The sequence below is a fragment of the Opisthorchis viverrini genome (assembly GCF_000715545.1).
Source record: "Opisthorchis viverrini unplaced genomic scaffold opera_v5_35, whole genome shotgun sequence".
Classification (NCBI taxonomy): Eukaryota; Metazoa; Platyhelminthes; class Trematoda; order Opisthorchiida; family Opisthorchiidae; genus Opisthorchis; species Opisthorchis viverrini.
In genome coordinates this window covers 1,518,273-1,536,225 of record NW_008751691.1, presented here as the reverse complement: position 1 = coordinate 1,536,225, position 17,953 = coordinate 1,518,273, and the positions used below count along the sequence as shown (strand labels likewise).

The 17,953-nt window shown below is 46.3% G+C and overlaps 4 protein-coding genes across 4 annotated transcripts in view; 1 reads left to right on the top strand and 3 right to left on the bottom strand.

The window, feature by feature from the left end:
* Positions 1–1,522: 1,522 nt before the first annotated feature.
* Positions 1,523–5,203, bottom strand: T265_02747 (hypothetical protein; the record flags this gene model as incomplete). Its single annotated transcript, XM_009167062.1, has 2 exons — positions 1,523–1,888; positions 5,141–5,203. 2 exons carry the CDS (start codon positions 5,201–5,203, stop codon positions 1,523–1,525), a joined length of 429 nt encoding a protein of 142 aa, XP_009165326.1.
* An 8,252-nt stretch (positions 5,204–13,455) lies between these two features.
* On the bottom strand, positions 13,456–13,725 carry T265_02746 (hypothetical protein; the record flags this gene model as incomplete). Its single annotated transcript, XM_009167061.1, has 1 exon — positions 13,456–13,725. The coding sequence occupies one exon, from the start codon at positions 13,723–13,725 to the stop codon at positions 13,456–13,458; it is 270 nt and encodes an 89-aa protein (XP_009165325.1).
* Positions 13,605–17,953, top strand: part of T265_02744 (hypothetical protein) — a gene marked incomplete at both ends in the record, with an annotated part of 77,910 nt that continues 73,561 nt past the window's right edge. Inside the window, one exon of the mRNA XM_009167059.1 lies at positions 13,605–14,055. Coding sequence (XP_009165323.1) covers positions 13,806–14,055 — 250 coding nt within the window. The remainder of the gene's footprint in view (positions 14,056–17,953) is intronic.
* The window catches only part of T265_02745 (hypothetical protein), a gene marked incomplete at both ends in the record, with an annotated part of 24,506 nt that continues 23,265 nt past the window's right edge, over positions 16,713–17,953 (bottom strand). Inside the window, one exon of the mRNA XM_009167060.1 lies at positions 16,713–17,078. Within this exon, the coding sequence (XP_009165324.1) occupies positions 16,713–17,078 (366 nt within the window). The remainder of the gene's footprint in view (positions 17,079–17,953) is intronic.

Below are 17,953 nucleotides of genomic sequence, written 5' to 3'. Positions count from 1 at the left end.
ACGAGTACAAGGGGCCGTCGTTGCTCATTGGATTGGGCTGCCGCGCATATGTGGGGAACCTTAATTATCGTCGCACATAAACACGGATCCAGTGGCTACAATAGGCAGTCGAGGTGAGTGAAAGCGGCTACTGTCATCGTGGTGATCGCATTATGATTGGTGGTCACCACCTATAGAACGTCATAGTTATAATAGGAAAGACGCCCACAGCATTCTGGTAACACTGTACTACCTACAAGCTAGTTATGCATATCTGGAAAAGGGGATCATCAACAGATGTCCCCTGCACGGCCACTGCAAGTTTGTGCTGTTATGTAACTTTATTGCACTTAATGGAACATGAGATCCATGGGAAAATGTGTTTGTGAGCAGGTTTACCAAACAAAAGTATCCCATTTGTTACAAAATGCTACGTGCAACATGTCACGGGAAGGTGCAAATTGAATAGACTAACTTTCCATTAAAATAGCAACTTCGAAAAGCCTATAGTTTCGGCGAACTCAATTTTGGTGTGTCAGTAGCCTGCGGCCGTGAAGACCAGGTCGGTAACAGGCTGTTCGTAGTTCCGCCTTGATAAGAGTGGATGTGACGAGGATGCTGGGGCTGAATCTAGACCTGCAAATTGTTCTCTGTGAACCTCAGATACCACGGATGGGTCACTCGTGGGTTCTTCCCTCCTGACCCTCAAGGAGAAGTCGGATGGGTTGTTTCTGCGGCAACGTCTCATGTCTTTGAACAGTACGTTTTTGTTTTTCCGAGCAAGGTCTAGAATGGTGGCTTGTTTTCGTATGTTCCACCTGCGGATTTCTGATTTACAGTGGTTCTGCACTTGACGAAAGGCCAGTTCATCTTCCGTATCCCCTGTAGTCGACTTTTCGAAAAAAAGGTTGGGACGTTTTCTCCAGAAGTTGCCGCATCCTCTTTGGCAGACTGCGGCTCATTCGAGTGCGCGTTGTTATTTTGGGACGAACATCGCGTCAGCCTCGTGAACTTTCTGGACCCATATATACACACATACATATATATATATGCATGTACACGTATATGTACATATATGTATATACATATATATATATATTACATATGTGTATGTATATACATTTATATGTACATATATATATACACATATATGGTCCTATATAATTGTTCCACTGGAGCTGGTCCCAGTTTAACTTGTTAAAGAAAGATACACATTCCTGAGAAGTCTGCAGAGCAGAAGCCCCGAAACCACGTTTGAGGTCCGGGATTTCTTGCCCAATAGCAGACGAAATCAGAGGTCAGCACACAGTGTTCGCTATGTCCCAGTGGAGCGGTAATTGTTACCTGACCAACGAAGTGTCTTTCGTTGGCGATGACCAAATCCAGGATAGATGGTGGTTGGCCTGCGCGGTATATGGCGGGTGCAACGACATGCTGAGTCCAAGCGCTCTGTTGAACAACTTCAATTAGCGCCGCTGCAGAACGTCCGCTTGATTCGACGAGCAAGAGCTCCATCCATGAAGCTTTTGAGTGTTGAAGTCACCTACCAGCAGGAGATGCGTTGAATGGTAGTTGGAGGAGAGTTGCCAAAGGGTTCGTATGAAGGATTGGTTGTCTTCCGGGGGACTCGGGAAGCCACGGTTGACCACACCGAGAAGGAGAGAATCGGACCCACGCAGCGGGATTTGAACCCAGGGTGCATCGCAAAAGGGTACAGGAGTGGTATCAGAGGGCACAATCGGGATTGGTAGGACCACATGTGAGTACAGAGTAACCCCATCAACCCTCCTCGTTTTGGGTCAGCTGGAAAAATAGAGTAACCATCTATTGAGGTATCCGCGTCAGAGACATCTGGTGTGAGCCAGGTCCCTTTGAGCGCGATTATGGACGGTTGTTCAAGGCAAGTTGACTATTAAACATCGCCAAGTTTGTTGAAAAGGCTGAGGTGGTTTGTGGACAAGCATTCTAACACTGTCTTTGCTGCCTTCGAGGGTGAGGAGCCGTTTTGGTCTACTCAATGAAAGCAACAAACGATGCTTCCGAGTACGGTGTCAAAAATGTCAGCAAGAAGAGATAAAATAGGCCGTGTTTGCGTGTTTGTTAATTTTACACTTATTGGGCACTGACTTTGCTGGCTTTCCGTCTGTTCCAGAAAGTTTCGCATTTATTTCGTTTTAATAGACGGACGCTTCTCTTTTATGCTTTAAACTTCTCTTCATTAGCGGATTATGGGCGTCATTGGTGCCAACTGGCACTTCAAAGCACCAAATATTTGTCTGTGATTTGACACCTGGTAGTTAAAACCGAGATAGGAAATGTGCAACCGCCGGCCCTATAATATCGGTTAGTTACATTCTGACCTTTCACAAATATTTTTGCGGTAACGTCCAAAGCTGCTCGTCCTGCCCCAGGGGTAGTTGGCTAAAATCGGTTCTCTTAAGGGTCGTTGTTGGTACGGAGGTGTCAGCTATGCTTGCCTGGGAGGGAAACACATAGACTGGTTCGCTATTCCTAATGATTCATTATGGTTTCGCAGCTTAGGACAATGCCTTTGGTGGCCAGGGTGTACATGGTTTCCGCTTAAATTTTTGGGTGACAGAACAATTAAGGGTATCATATTGGTTTACGAAAATGGCCGTCAAATACTTGTTGCAGGTTTCAGCGCGTTTTATTCGGGATTTGACGTGAGTCATAACAAATACCCACCTTTTTGAAGTATGGCGCCTCCGGTTCATTTGTTGGTATTGACTTTTAAAAATCTGTTTCCCCAGATTGCACTGAAAAATCGGAAATTACCTGCATAACTGTGTGCCTCGGTAAACGACAGACCATATGATGAACCTAGTCTGTACCTGAATAACTTTAGATACCAAGTGACCCGTCATTTTGTTTAAAGATGTTTTTTTAAGAGAAGACGTCGATATTTGTATTGACGCATTTCTTCATTCACATTCAGTAAATAATAGCCCAGCAAATGCCTCCGGACCCTTGCGCTAAATGGGTGAACCTTTTTGCAGTCAATCGTTTCAATTCTTTTCGGCGTTTGAGAACCTGTGCATATTTTCCGTTGTATCGGTGATTGAACTGATAACGCCAACTGCACAGCTTTTCCGCACGTGCTTGCCAAAACCGCGGCTCATGTTGTAAGAGAAAGTGATATCAAGAAGTTAGAATTTAATGACAGCATGGCCGTACTGAAAATGACGCAGTGTAAAACAATACAGCAGACACCAAATTATTGAAACTATTTTCCTTACCGCCATGAAAATTGATGGGCTGTCAGAAGTTAGAATTTAATGACAGCATGGCCGCACTAAATATGACGCAGTGTAAAACAATACAGCTGTTGCAAAAGGGGAACCGTGGTTAGCTCATAACCTGACAGTATGCAACATTCCTAATTTGATCAAACTTTTGCCGCTTATATGCATTTGTAGTATCCGCAGACAGCTCAAAAGGATGACCCCGAGTGTTTGCGCGGAGGCCTGTAGATTAAATGCATACCCTAAAGAGTGCAACACTGGGATATGTGATTTAATCAGGTTTGATTGACTGTAGTCATTGATGTCATCCTGAGGTAGCTATGTTTGGAGACCTGGCTATGGCTCGGGTTTAGTGGTGCGCTCTTATACCGTAATAAACCTGCCAGCACCTACGGGCCACATTATTCTGTACCTGGGTGTTTGCTGTACTTCTGATACTCTGTAACCCCCGTATTCTTCCCTACTTTACGGTGTATTTTATTTGCAGTGGGGTTAACACTGCCTGACTAGCATTCTCCACCCGTATTCCGGTAACATTATTGATACCGTGCGCTAGTTACACACCGCGATATATTGGCGTGGCCCATCACTGGTGGACCAGTTGGCGGGCTCCAACTACGCCCTGACTGATAAAGAATGTCTGCGTTTCTCGGTAATACTGATCGCAAGATTCTCCTACAAAACTATGCGACGAGCTGATCCCGACATTATTGAGTGCGTAACCCCAAGCGCGCTCCTGCAATAAGTCAACAAGTAGTCCCTTATTGTCCTTTTAGTTTCGAGAAGGATAGGAACTAATCCCATCCTTAAAAAATTGACCAGCGACCATGTACCGGTGAATGTCATTGTTCGCGCTTCAGTGTGTATTCCTAAGGTACAAACGTTTCTCAACGCTGAGAAGATAAGATCAATTTTTCTTGCTCAATCCAGACTACACACGTAACTATGGTGCAGCGAACTGGATAAAATATAGGTTGCGGAGCTTTTGGAGGTAGGGGAGACCGACTGACGGAAGAGTGGCGACAAAGCACAGGCAGATGATTAGAATGTAATAAACATCAATGAGAGGCCTATAAGGATCCAGAAATCTGGTTTTACACAGAAACGATTAAAGTAGGCTGTGATTTGGTTTAAAGTACAAATGGCTAAGGCAAAGTGTTGCAGAAGGCAGTATGTTCAGATTTATGGATAATTCTGACGACCGAGGGCTAGACAGGAATTAGTGATATTTTTACGATGAGTGGGATGCAAGAACAAATAAAAAGGCCGTTAGTATGCAGTGATGCTAAATATTTGGACGAGGGCGGAAAGAAGAGGTCTTCAAGAATGTTGAGGTCACCATAAGATCCGGACAGCTGAGGATCTTGAAGGACGACCGGAGCTATTGTATCATACTCGGCCAATACTGAGTAGGCAGTGGGAGAAGAAGAATAAAAGCAGTAGATACGATACTGAGAACTGAACAAATGTATTATTGAATAGTACAGATCAAGAAGAACGTTGACTCATGGGAGCAATCAGCAGAGATATCGCCGCCAAGAACTGCCAACGGCCTCAGAATGAGTTGTAAAAATACAAAACGAACGATATGTAGTATAGGCAAATTACACCAACCTACAAGCAGAAATAAATTGCAGCGGAATTGATGCAGTAACCTTCAGTTGGCTGCTTTCATTAAGATTGGATTGATAAGGTAAGAGCGAAGGGGGCGAAACTGGGCTCGGTCAGGTCAAGCCGGAGCGTAACAGGTTGGAAATGTGGCACTCTCAGTCTGAAATATCTAACTACGGTGTAACTAACCCCAAAACGTAACCGCTGTCTAATTTGTTTTCAACGTGTTGTCTCTGAGTTTAAATTGCGTCCTCAGAGTGTCACTCGTAGTCATTAACTTCAAATACTTGAACGTCTGGTCCAAACGGGCTCCATTGGGCCATTGACAGCCGTCGGATGTAGCCAGTCATTACTGTCGGGGCACAAAAAATGTGCTACTGAATAACGTCGTTGGATTCAGAAGGCTGGGCAGAGCTGTACTCCTAAACGTCGTGAACGCGGTCGGCGACCGTCTTCAAGCGGAACAAGTCTTGGCATTCATATCCATTCAGACATTACAAAAACTTCCGTAATTATCGATTCAAAACCGGCTGGGAGCTTTAGATTAGAATAGCCTAATTCAAAGTGAAGTTCCATCGGCGTGTTTAGGGGCAAAAGTGGAAGACATTGATGCCAAGTTGACCTGTTTGGAAATAGCGGGCGAGAAATAAGCGCAGCCAAGTCTCAGGTCAAAATATATGATATTTCACGGACGGAGTTTTCACGGATTGATACACAGGATCGAGGCTTTTGCCCAAGTTTCCTGGGTCGGTTTTGTTCTTGTCGGTCAGTGGCTGTCGTTCACCTGAAAGGCACAAGTGAAAAAAGGGTGTAGCACTGCTCTTTATGTTCTCAGCGCGGGCAGTATGCTCGCCAGTGCGAGGATTCGCATAAATAAATGTCTAATAGTACTTTAAATTGGATTCGAGAAGGAGCGTGTACAACCGTCGGAGGAAGGTCAGTCCACGCAGCTACTACCCGAAATGAAAAAGAGTTTTGTCTAATTCATAGGCCTCTTTACTCAGCTCTATGTCGGAAAATCGTTTTGATGAAGCAGGAGAAGGAGTATAGGATGAAACTTGGGTCACACGATACCAAATGAACAAGAACGTGTGAACGGTGAGTTTGTGCATTAACTAAGTTAAGAAAACGAGATGAACGTCAGTCTCAAGCGTGAGCCGATTGCCAAACGGCTCTGGCTTCTAGTGTGTGACTGCATCACAAAGTAGCCCAAATATTCAGTGTGCGGCGCTTGGAAGAATTATACCTTGAAAGCATCGGGATCGGACTCATCAGATTGCGGAGACAAGACGGAACAGCAAGCATCGCGTTAGCTCTGGCCGAAATGAGAATCAAAGAGCAAAAGGCGGCTACAAAGGATGGATCAGTTTATTGCACTTCGGCGACCCAAGCTAATAGGTAGTTTCATTAGATTAACGGATACATGTCACTAACTACAACGCTAGCTGTTTGGTTACCAATGAATTCTAGAAGGTTGCGTATCACAAGGCGTCTTACTTTAGATGGAAGGCGAAAAATTGTGGAAGGCGTCGCCGACTGAAATTTCTTAATATAACCTCGTGGTGATATCAGAAAGGATGCGGGGCTGCCAGAGTGGTAGTCCTTAGATCAGGGCTTTATGCACACAAAAGGAGACCACAAATGGTTGGTGAATGTGTATTTCGTTTTAAAGTGATGGGGAAAAATGAACAATGTCTGATGGTGAAATACCCCAGTACCAGGCCAATAAAGACTAAGGCCCAATGAAACCAAGAAAAAATTGAGATGAGTATACTTACTGGGGACCGTTGATGCATGATAAGTGGATAAGCAGAGGTTGTATGCGCACGCATTTTTAAGGAGGTGGAAGCTTTCACAGGGTAGACGCATACCAAAATGAAGGAAAATCCATACATTAAGAAGATGCAACTGCTTGTGCACTGACGGCAGAAATTAGGCGGTACGAGGCTGTAATTCAAAGGAGAGGTACTTTAGTACCACTAATTTACTACAGAGAGCAGCCTATGAGTAAGTGTTTAGTAACAGGTTTTGTGACAAAATGCTTTCATAGAAGCCTCGGTAAGAAACCTCACAATAAAGTGATTGCAAAACCCGAAAAAGGGTCGTGAAAAATATGGGAACCAGAGGCCACCGCACAAACTCTTTTCTGGCGGAGGTTGAATATCTGCTCGTAAGGTTGGCTAGTATTCTACAACACACCGAAACGCACCCAAAGTTAAGAAGAGTACATGAACTTTATTGGGCAGGTCTTGAGGAAGACAAAATGCAGTATTTTTTATCCTTAAAACTTTGTGTCCTAGGGTCCGCACTAGAAGCGGATTATTTAAGGAGAACTTGCAACAATGAGATCAATAAATACTTATCATGTACGTAAAAATGAGCTCTGGACGCCGTGAAATCAGCATAAGTTCATCATGTTCCTTAAAATTGAAGAGCGGCTTTTTATTTATATCTTTGTGGTGTCAGAAACATCTATCAGGGAGAAGCTCAGGTAAAGTTCAATCTGGACACCATAGACTTCAATGATAACTGTGGATTTCCTGGGTTTAAGAAAGACTCGGGACCACAGCCGCATGGTAGAGGTTTCCGTGGATTCCAGGGTGATCAACTACCCTCAACAGTAGGGTAAGATGCGTTATAGCAGTCATTCCTCTAGAAGGTAACCAATAGCGTATGCGCAAACCTAAAACTCTACTAAGCGGACAATAACCATGCCTCGATGTAATGAAACAGATCAATCAAATCAACCAAGCATGTAGCACACATTCGCCAGTTCCGAAAAGTCGCGGAAGCGGTACCATTATCGACAGTTTCCAAAGTGATTGTGAAAGTGAGTGAAACTCGAGCTTTGGAAGTGAAAACAACTTGAGTGCACCACCCTGAGGATGTTTCATGCTCCATACCGCTGTTTGATATAGGAGGGATAGATTTATTAGGGGCACACCGTTAGATCCACTACTTCATTGACATTCTGGATCAGGTCGGTCACCGATGAGCTTGTCGGTAATCTTTTGGATTAATTAGGTAAGGCCAGGTTCTGGCTTCACTGAAATGGTCCACCGTACATGCTGAATTTACCTCTCGACCTAGTTGCGCCAGAAATGTAAGAAAATCAAAGAGGAAAGCAAGACGCACTTATCACAGAACGTTTGATATTATGGGGGTGCCTTCGCGGTACACGTTTTAACAGTACGGTGCTGGAAAGTCCGTTTCACCGGAGGGCAGATTAGTGTATTGCGAGTTACCCAGTACTTAGTTAGTCAAACGGATAGATAGTAACTATTGTACTGGCGCGCTCCCACCCTTACTATGGCTAATGGGCCGTGTTCAAAGTTTCTCGCTTGGACCCACCAGAAATTTCATCAGAGGCACCGCAGCACATAACTCATTGGGGTCTCCCTTGGGCGGATGACACGAAGCAGCCGGTTTATTCACTCACGAATAAACCAAGGAACAAAGGGTGGAATGTAGTAGTCGTAACTGCGGGAAAACTATTGCTACATGCAGTTGTGTGGGATCAGAGATCGAAGTTATCCAGTGAGCATCACCAGAGTCCCGAACGTTCAAAATTAAGGACGATTCTTTCAGTGTTCGATCCATTCACAGAATTTACACGTATCGTTTGTTAAATTGTCTGACTAATATAACAATTTGTTCGCGGTTCCTATTTTGCACCCAGTCTCAATCATGACACTAATCAACACGGGCTGCTCGATGGTTGCAGCAATGAACCACAATAGACTTGGGTCAAATGGCTGTCCGTCGAATGTGAGACACGGTATGCAAGTTCCGATGGATCTTTGAATGCACGGGTTTACAGGACGATCGGTTAAGCCAACTAGCTAACTCTCCTGACCCGACTGTCTGCGCCATTTCCTCTAAAATAAGGGCGCAATACATTCCGCGATCAGAGGAGCCAGAAAAAACGAATTCAAACCCTCACTGAAGAATCAGGAAGACCAGTGCGAATTTACGCTTCAATCAGGATACTCAGTACAAAATTGGAGCTTCCTTTCAAGGCTCTGAAGGATGCAAACACATAGAACACAGCGACCAGAACGGAAGTTGACAAAGAAGTTACTTCGCTGAACAAGCACCTTGTGTTATCCATTTCGAGTCCTCTGGCTGTGGAGAAGGTATCCAGCCCTCGGATGCGACAATAAAGATCGCCACGGCGTCTCTAGTGGACGAGAGCGTATTGGAGAGCGAAAGCAGACTCAGTCGCCCTTTGGTAGTGTCCTGGCAGCTTCAAGCAGACTGGCTACGCCAGAAGGAAAGCAAGCAAACCCGCGGGATTTAGGCCGCCCATTTCTCATCATCCGCCATGCAGAAAAGCTTGGAGTGGGTCGTCAGCATTTAAAAGGCCCGCACAAAGTTCAGGTCTCTATGTGAGTATCGCCCTCTAGAGTCGCAAAAGCTGGGCTACAGCAGTTCTAAGGAAAGGTGCAAAATCAGCTTCTGCTCGGAGTCAGTTCAGCCGACCCCAAGCCTATAGCCAAATCGATCGTAGTTATTGTAACGACCGTTTCGACTTCTCGAGCAAGAGCACCAAGGTCAACAACCAAAACCAGCTAAATTTCGAACGAATGGCTGAGCATGTGTGCTGTACAATGAAGAAGTAATTATATGTATACAAAATTAAAAACCTCACCGGTTTCCGACAAACGGTGGGGTGCCCCGAAAAGCAAGCAACAGTAAACGCGTAATCGTAAACTGATGAACAAATTCATAACTGACCAAGTTTTTGGTGCAAAAATAGTATAACAGAAGCGGTAAAAGCTATCTGAGTTGCAACAGTTATAGCCTCTTGTCCCTTGGCTCAACCAGGCGTGACTCCGGACAGGAGTTTCAACCCAACCACCGCAGACCCCTCGACTTACCCAGGTAAACAGTTATAGCCCCTTGTCCCCTTGAAATCACGCTGGCTCAACCAGCCGTGACTCCGGACAGCAGTTTCAACTCAACCACAGCAGACCCCTAGACTTACCCAGGTACCGATGCCCCGAAGGACGCAAGCCTCAGGTGGACGCGGTGCCCAAAGTATGTATGGCTGCCAACACTCCCTTCCGTAACACATGACAAAAATACATCAGTGAATTCTACATCCAAGTCCCAACTTCTGAGTTATACTGTGTCAGACTTGCGCTGACTAGCGGCGAGGCCTATCGACAAATCAGCCATATGCGTTGACGTCGACATCCGGGAGTGCTGCGAGAACTGCACAACCGCTGTGAATATGAAACTCCCGATCTCCAGCACCAAGCCGCCAAAATTGGCCTGGTTGGTTGTGGACACAGTCGTTGCCCAGGGTCTCGACGGCCACAGCTAGAGACGTGGCTCACACGATCTCCAGCACCAAGCCGCCAAAATTGGTCTGGTTGGTTGTGGACACAATCGTTGCCCAGGGTCTCGAAGGCCACAGCCAGAGACGTGGCTCACACCAGATGTTTCTGACGCGGAGAAGGCTACTCCGATTTTCGAGCTGACAAAACCAGGGAGAGCTAGTGGGTTTTCTTTGTACCTACATGCGGCCCTGCTCATATCAGTCCTCCCCGTTACCACTCCTGCACATTTTTTGATTCACTGTGGATTCAATCCTGTCATGGGGTCCAGATCTCTTCACCCCGGTGTGGTTTACCCTTGCCCCTCGAGTCCTTCGGAAGATGACCAGTTCCACATACGAACCCTTGAGCGACTCTCATTTAGCTACCACTTCACTCATCTCCTGCTGGTAGCTGATTTCAACGCTCAGAAGGCCTCCTCAATGGAGCTCAAGATCAACTGGACATTTTGCAGTGACGCTGACCGAAATCATTCAACAAAGCGCTTGGATATAATGGGTTGTTGCACCTACTAGATATCGCGCAGGTCAACTCACATTCCTTCCTGGATTTGTTCATCATCGACGAAAGACACTTCGTAGATCGGGTGATAATCATCGCTCTACTAGGACACAGCGATCTTTGTGTGTTAACCTTTGATTTCATCTACTATTGGGCCAGAATCTTGAACCTCAAACGTGGATTCGAAATTTTCGCCGTGCAGATCTTTCAGAAATGGTCGTCTTTCTTGAACAAGTTAAACTGGGACCAGCTTCAGTCCAAAAAATACACGAGGCCGGCGAGGTGTTCGTCCCAATAAAATTAGCACGCAGTCGAATGGGCCATAAGCTACCTAAAAGGATTCGACGTCTTCTGGCTCAACTGTTTTTCAAAATGTTGACCACGTAAGACACGGGAGAGAAGCTTAAGTTTCGTAACATGCAGAACCGCTAGGAATCAAAAATTCGCCAATCGAACATGCGAAAACAAGACACCAATCTGGACCACGCCCGGTAAAACAGAAATGTGATGTTCAAATACATCGGACGACGCCGCTGAAACAATCCACCTGCGTTCCTTTTTAGGGAGAGCATTGGTGAACTCACGAGTGACTTACTGACCCAATAGTGGTACCTGAAGTCTACAGCGAACACTACGCGGGTCTATATTCAGGCCCAGCTTCTCGTCATATCCAATCTTGTCAAGGCGTAACTACGAACGGCTTCTAACTGATTTGGTCCTCACGGAATAGGTCATTTGACAACTTTTGCAGGACATGAGCCGCTCTGCGCGTTAAGACTAGTGGAGCTCCATCCAAGGAGACTCGAGGTGTCATTCACACTGGCGAAACATCTCTACCTGGTGTTTCTTCAGTCACTTAACGAAGGCGACATTCCATCTGCTTGAATAAAATGATTTACACACCAATCTAAGGCAAGGAAGAAGTACCCACCCAACTGCGCACTGATGATGTCTCCTCGTATGGTGACGAAACGTTTGCAGGCCAATTGCCAAGCTCGGCGAGCAGATCAACAGCCACCTGATGAGCAACTAATAAACTCACCCGAGCTACCAATATTCCACCACATTACCATTCAGACCAACTTTACCACGACCAACTTGATAACTTCAGTTCAACACGGATTTTTCACAAGCGTTATTGTGTGATGAACATAGTTGTATTTGGTGGTCGTTGACTTGTTCGCTGAGCTGGACAATTTGATTGCAAACGTTTCATCACCAATCGAGGTGACATTATCAGTGCGTTATTGTGGAGCGTAATATTGCGTAGCGGTGGGTTGGTGGTTGTGCGTTGGGCGGTGTTAACACACGCACAACCACCAACCCACGGCTACGCACTACTACGCTGCACGATAACGCACTGATGATGTCACCTCGATTGGTGATGAAACGTTTGCAATCAAATTCCCCAGCTCAGCGAACAAGCCAACGACCACCATCTACGATACCTGAGCTACCAGCATTTTCCTCTAAAGTTGTATTTATGGAGAGCGTAACCCAAACTGAGGACGAAGAAGTCATATCCGATACAGTATTTTCGACTTCTCAAATCATTCGATCGAGTCCTACACGTCCCGCTGGTCCACAATCCACGATTCAAGGGGAAGTTCTATTCCGGATCGAGGCGTCCCTCTCAGACAGACCGTTCCGAGTGAACGTAGACTCGACCTACTCTTATCCAGCTCCGGTGTCCGTTAAGGTTCTTCAAGGAACCGTTTCTGGACCACTGTTCTTTCTGACATCCGTCAATGTCTTCCAGATATTCTTGCAAGCCCATGTCTACTTATTGCGGGTGACCTGAAGTCCAGGAATTCTAATGCCAGTACCCTGCAGATGAATGTGGACGCTGCAGAGCAGTGGTCGTTGGACTGGTACCTTCCTCTGAATGACAAAAAGTGAGTCCACATGCCGTTTGGAAGGGACTCAGCGAATGCCACTATAATGCAGGTTGAGAAACAACCACGAGGCATCATGAAGATAGACACCAAAAAAGATTTGGATATCAAACGTGTCCATTAGAGATTGCCCCGAAAGGCATTCGTCGTTTTACGTTTTAGGTCAGATGCTTGGGCGCACCTTCCGCATTAGTACTTGCATGGATCTCCAAACACCCTATGTGGGCTACATCAGACCCATCCTTGAATACGCCGACCAAATTGTCTACTCAGGAAGCACGAAAGACGCAACCCTCATTGAGCGTGTCCAGTGACGTGCTATGAAAATGGTTGCCAGCTTTATTTCTGGACTGAGCTAACACGCTGGTGATGCTATGGAGAGGTAGCCCGGACGGAATTCACGCAACCACAGACAAGGGTGTCCCGCGTTTATAAGCCGCCTACTAAGCGTTTTGTTTTGTCTTCGAAGCTTTTTGTAGGGTGTTCTGTCTACCGAATGATGCAGTCGCAGAAGGTTTCTCCGAATTGGAGGCTTATTTGTTCCGAGCATTGCGGTGCCACATTTGGGACAACGCCAGCAAGCATGTGCATCATAAGCCAATGATTTGGCACTGTTTATGGGAGGACTAATGTTTCTGGCAACAATGCGGGTCGCGGTTACAAAGGTAGCCAAGCCTGAAAAAAGCCTGGATGTGTGGGTTCGCGAAGCGTTTGCAGACGTGGGACCTTTTGAGTTTTGCTCAAAAGTTACTGAATACACAAGGGTCTGGTTGGTTCATCGGAGGGTTATGTGCCGTAGTGAGCACTCATAAAACCGAAAGTCTGGGTGCATACTCGATACAGTGTATTTCCCTAGTGGATTTGCTATGGGAAATCATCAAGGTAAGAAGACTTGATGAAGATGAGCAATTTTCTTGTAGGACTATTCCTGGGCACATTCGAAGAAGTACCTGGGTTACCAACTTCTGCAGCCCCGGAAGAATTGGGTTGAAGAGCGGCATATTCGGTCTCAAGGTCACCCCCTTCGTGGCCTCCAGTCGCAGTTTCTCGGTGCACGGCTAGCAGTATTATCATAATGGTCCAGACAAAATTATTTTCTCTGATATAATTAAGCGAAGAATAGTTTTGGGCCATGTTGCCATTGAATGTGTTGGATTAGAATGACGTAAATGGATTAAATTTATTTTATTCGTCCTTGCGCTTGTTTCGGATTTATGCCCAACCTCACAGAGTGCCGACTGGGTACGGCTTTTCGGGTAGAAGGCTGTGTAATAGATTCTCACCCGACGGGAGGCGTTCCTGATGAACCAGAGACATCAGATTTTGTAGTGTCTTGGACACAAGATATCGATGGGGTAATCACAAAGAACGCATCTTTTGATAACACTTCCGTGGAATCAACAATGTCGGGTGATTCAGCATGCAAGGATTCATGCGAAGGTTCCGGTGCAAATAAAAAGCAAAGTAAGTCCATACTTGGGGGCTAGTCACTCTGCGATGTTTGCTTTTGGGAAGTTGGTCAAGGATTCATGCGAAGGTTCCGGTGCAAATAAGAAGCAAAGTAAGTCCATACTTGGGGGCGAGTCACTCTTTGCGATGCTTACTTGGCGGAATAATCTTTTTGGGAAGTTGGTCAGTCCATGAAATCATGAAGTCAGTACTGTCACAAGTGATCTAGGAAGGTTCGGGCCCAAGTTTCACATGATCGTCAGGTTTATTACCACCCCAACATACTTTATCCTGCAGTCAGTGTTTAGGATATCGAAGCTTCCAAGTCCATATCTTCAGAAATGTCTTTCTTCAGTCGTAGCACCCTTCCGGTGCCTTGCTGTCATGCCAACAAAAGTGTGCACAAGGAAATCTCCCACTAAATGAGTCACTCGTGCTCCATAGGTTACGCTGCTTAGGACATACGCTCCACATATCAGAGGATCGTCTACCCGGACCGAGCCCTGTGCTGAGTTGAAGTGACAGCAGTAGACAGTGTATGATCCGGCAACGAAGTATGGAAACGTAAACCACTTAACTGAGTCGACCCGACAACTTTCTCCTTTCTAAATGAGGGCTCCAGTACTCATCAGTGGTTAATGAATGACACTGGCACAACTCATCCAATCGTACCATCGGTGGCGCCGTTGCATCAAACCTATCGTCTTCACCGCGTAGCTACCCATTTCCCTAACTGAACGAACATGCCATCGGCTCCATTTCTTTCCTGTATCTCGTCACGAAGAGACTAGACCTTAGGGTGGTATGACCGTTTGTGTACCTCCGCGACCCATTGAACAATCCTGAAAGTCGCCGTCTCTGAAACCAGGTTGGTCAACGGTTAGAGGTCTGACGATCACAATCTCCTGGTCCTCAATATTGGGGGTTCCATAAAAACCACAGTGTATTTGCATTTTCTGCTAAAACCCTCCGCCTTTCAGTCGGGCTTTTGAGGGCCCTAATCGTCATCCTCCCCAGTTGTGGGCGCACTGGCAGTATCCCAGTCCACGTACAGCCTTGTGTTCTAGTCATACAGATAAATCCATGCCACATCGACCGTCGCGTGGTGCAACCAGTCGGGTCGCTTTGCTTGCTGCATAGAGCAGGGTGGGTAAGCGGAAACGGACTACTGCTGATTCCTCCCTTCTTTCTATTTCACATGCTTTTTCTCCCTCTCCTCACTCCATCAACATATCTCTCCTTATAAGCCCAGCAATTAGAGCTGACGACTTAGCGCATCTGGGACTCCATTAGGTGGCCGACATGCATTAGGCTCGGTAGGTCCGGACAATGGTGTACGATTGCCACAGCTGTGTGCTGAAAACAGACTGTTTTTATGCAGTATCAACTGAAGTTATCTGGCCACTTGGTGTTCCCCGTGCGCCGTGTTGGCTACGAATTCAAATTGATCACATTGCTATCAGTAATCAATGGCGCGGATCATTAAGTGACTGCCGCTCCTATTGGAACATATTTGTGTATTTCAACCATGCGCTCGTCCATCTTTTTTCATGGCCTCGAAAGCTGCGAGTAAGCCGCTCAACGGCTAAGAGACGCAGATCCGATTGTTGGATGAATTTAACATAATCATGTAGAGTCTCCCTACAGCACCACTATCGAAAGTGAGTTCACAGTGGAACGAGATCGCCACCTGTTTGCACAATGCTGGGGCTTTTGCCTGTGACAAGGCGCTGCCAGGTCCACACAACCACTGAGTATCAAACCGAACATGGGGACTGCTTAAACCTCGGTGAAATATCCTCTCCGGTCCTGTTACTAATAGAATATCGATTCTGATTGAGCGCGAGAACAAGAGTGAATAGCGTAGAATAAGTAGTGCTTTACTTGTCTAAGGATAGACATGCGTAAGCTGAAGGCAAAAGCATGGCTAATACAAAGCGATAATGTGAACATAGAATATTCATGACAGGTCCTGAACAAAATTTGCCCCGACGAACTATCAGACGTCAAGTGAAAGTGAGCGTGCGAGTTGACAGTGAAGTCTGCTGGACATACGAAACCAAAGGAACGGAAGATGCCCAGAAGGGCGGGAACGCCCAGTGATTATAACAGTTAATCCGTGCAACCGATCCCCGGAAACACCCTGTGAACGAAACCACCAAAGATCAGCATGGAACGACCATCTTGAACAAAGAAAAATGCCTCGACCGTGGCAGCCGCCAGCTGCCACTCACCTAGAGTCCACAACTGACTTAGAACCCTGGACGGTGAACGCGGAAGCCCCTACGGCCTCGGAGTTTTATGACCTCATATGTTCTCAAGTGCCATCGGCTGCATGCATTGTTCAAAGATGGGAGTGAAGTCCCCAGTCAGCGCTTGTCCGATATGTCTGCCTGCACTTGGGAAAAGGAATCTATTCCAGACAACTGGGAAGAGTCAGTGATAGTGCCCATTTTCAAAAACGGGGCTTGAAGTGAGTTTGGTGATCACAGGTAGATCATTTTACCCCGGTCGTAATGAGACTGTTGGCGTCACTCGTGCTTCGTCGTCTTATATGGCTGGGGAAACACTAAATGGAGAACAACAAGCGGTATTCCCGCCTGGTAGGGGTACGGATATTTCGTACTTTATTTCTTCTTCCGACGGGCGATCAAGGTTTAGATTTGATTCGCCTACAGGCTGTGTTGCAGGAGTCCAGCTGAACTGTTCTTCAAGGTGTTCCGCCCATATTTCCAGTCGGCGTTTTTGCGAGTGAATTGATGAGCCATCTTTTTAACTTTTCGTTTCGCTGACCGTTGCTTTCCCAGGTCTTTCCATAGGCTCTTCCCTATTTGGCGTCTGGGGGGTTTGAATGCGCCGTCGTACTTGTAGCCTGCTGGTATGGATTCCCCGGCATCAATCATGGGCAGAGATCTCGACGACATCCAATGGTCCTGTGGTCGAATCGGAGAAGTCGAACAGGCAGCACTGAACGCCGCTAACATATCTCCTTTCTCATTTTGCCACGAGAAGATACCAGAAGGTTGATAATGCATGATCTGAGGATGGGGAGTGCAAAGCACAATAATCTTAAATGCACTGGGGCATGTCCTTTGCGAGTTGGGGTGTCACTGAGCCACCAAATCAGTGCTTGGAGGTATTCACCGATATGACAATGTCGCGCAACTATTTGAGGCACTGCATTTGTACTCCTATTCTTAATCAGTATCCTGCAGATTCTTTCCTTGCTCTGTTGTTTCAATTGTCCTTTTGTACCCCATCCATCCTACAACATCCGCTTCCGTGAACTACAGCTACCCGAACTGCCTTACAAATATGCCTGGCTCACGGTTGTCAAACTACGTGCTCTACAACAAGGAAACTTCTTAGAAGGATTTTTTGGGATTCTCAAGGATGTTTCCTTGTTGAGGATGCACTGTACACACTGTGATCCTCTGTCCATGTCACTCTGTCAGAAGGGTCCCCGTTTGAAGGACCTGCAGATATCCTGTCCTCAGGTGTCAGAAGGGTCCCCGTTTGAAGGACCTGTCCTCAGTACAAGAGGTGCCACATATATTTGGCACAGGGCCGTTTGTGCAACATCATGAACGTTTTTTTACTCTGAGCGAACCAGGGAGAAGAATGTCAAAGATGAACTGGGCGCGCTATTTATCGAGCCATCAAACAAAATACTAGACCCTGAAATAAACGTTCTGGGTTACCGGACCGGACACAAAACGAATGTCGGCGTCCTTCTGTACTACTGAGGCTCTACTCATTAACCGCCCTCACGAAGAGACTGGATCTTACGGTGGTGTGACGGTTTGCGCACCTCAGCGATCCATTGAGCTATACTGGGGTGTGTTCCCGTGACACTTACAAAGTCTCATACCAGGTTGGTCAATGGTTAGAGGTCTGACGAACATAGTCTCTT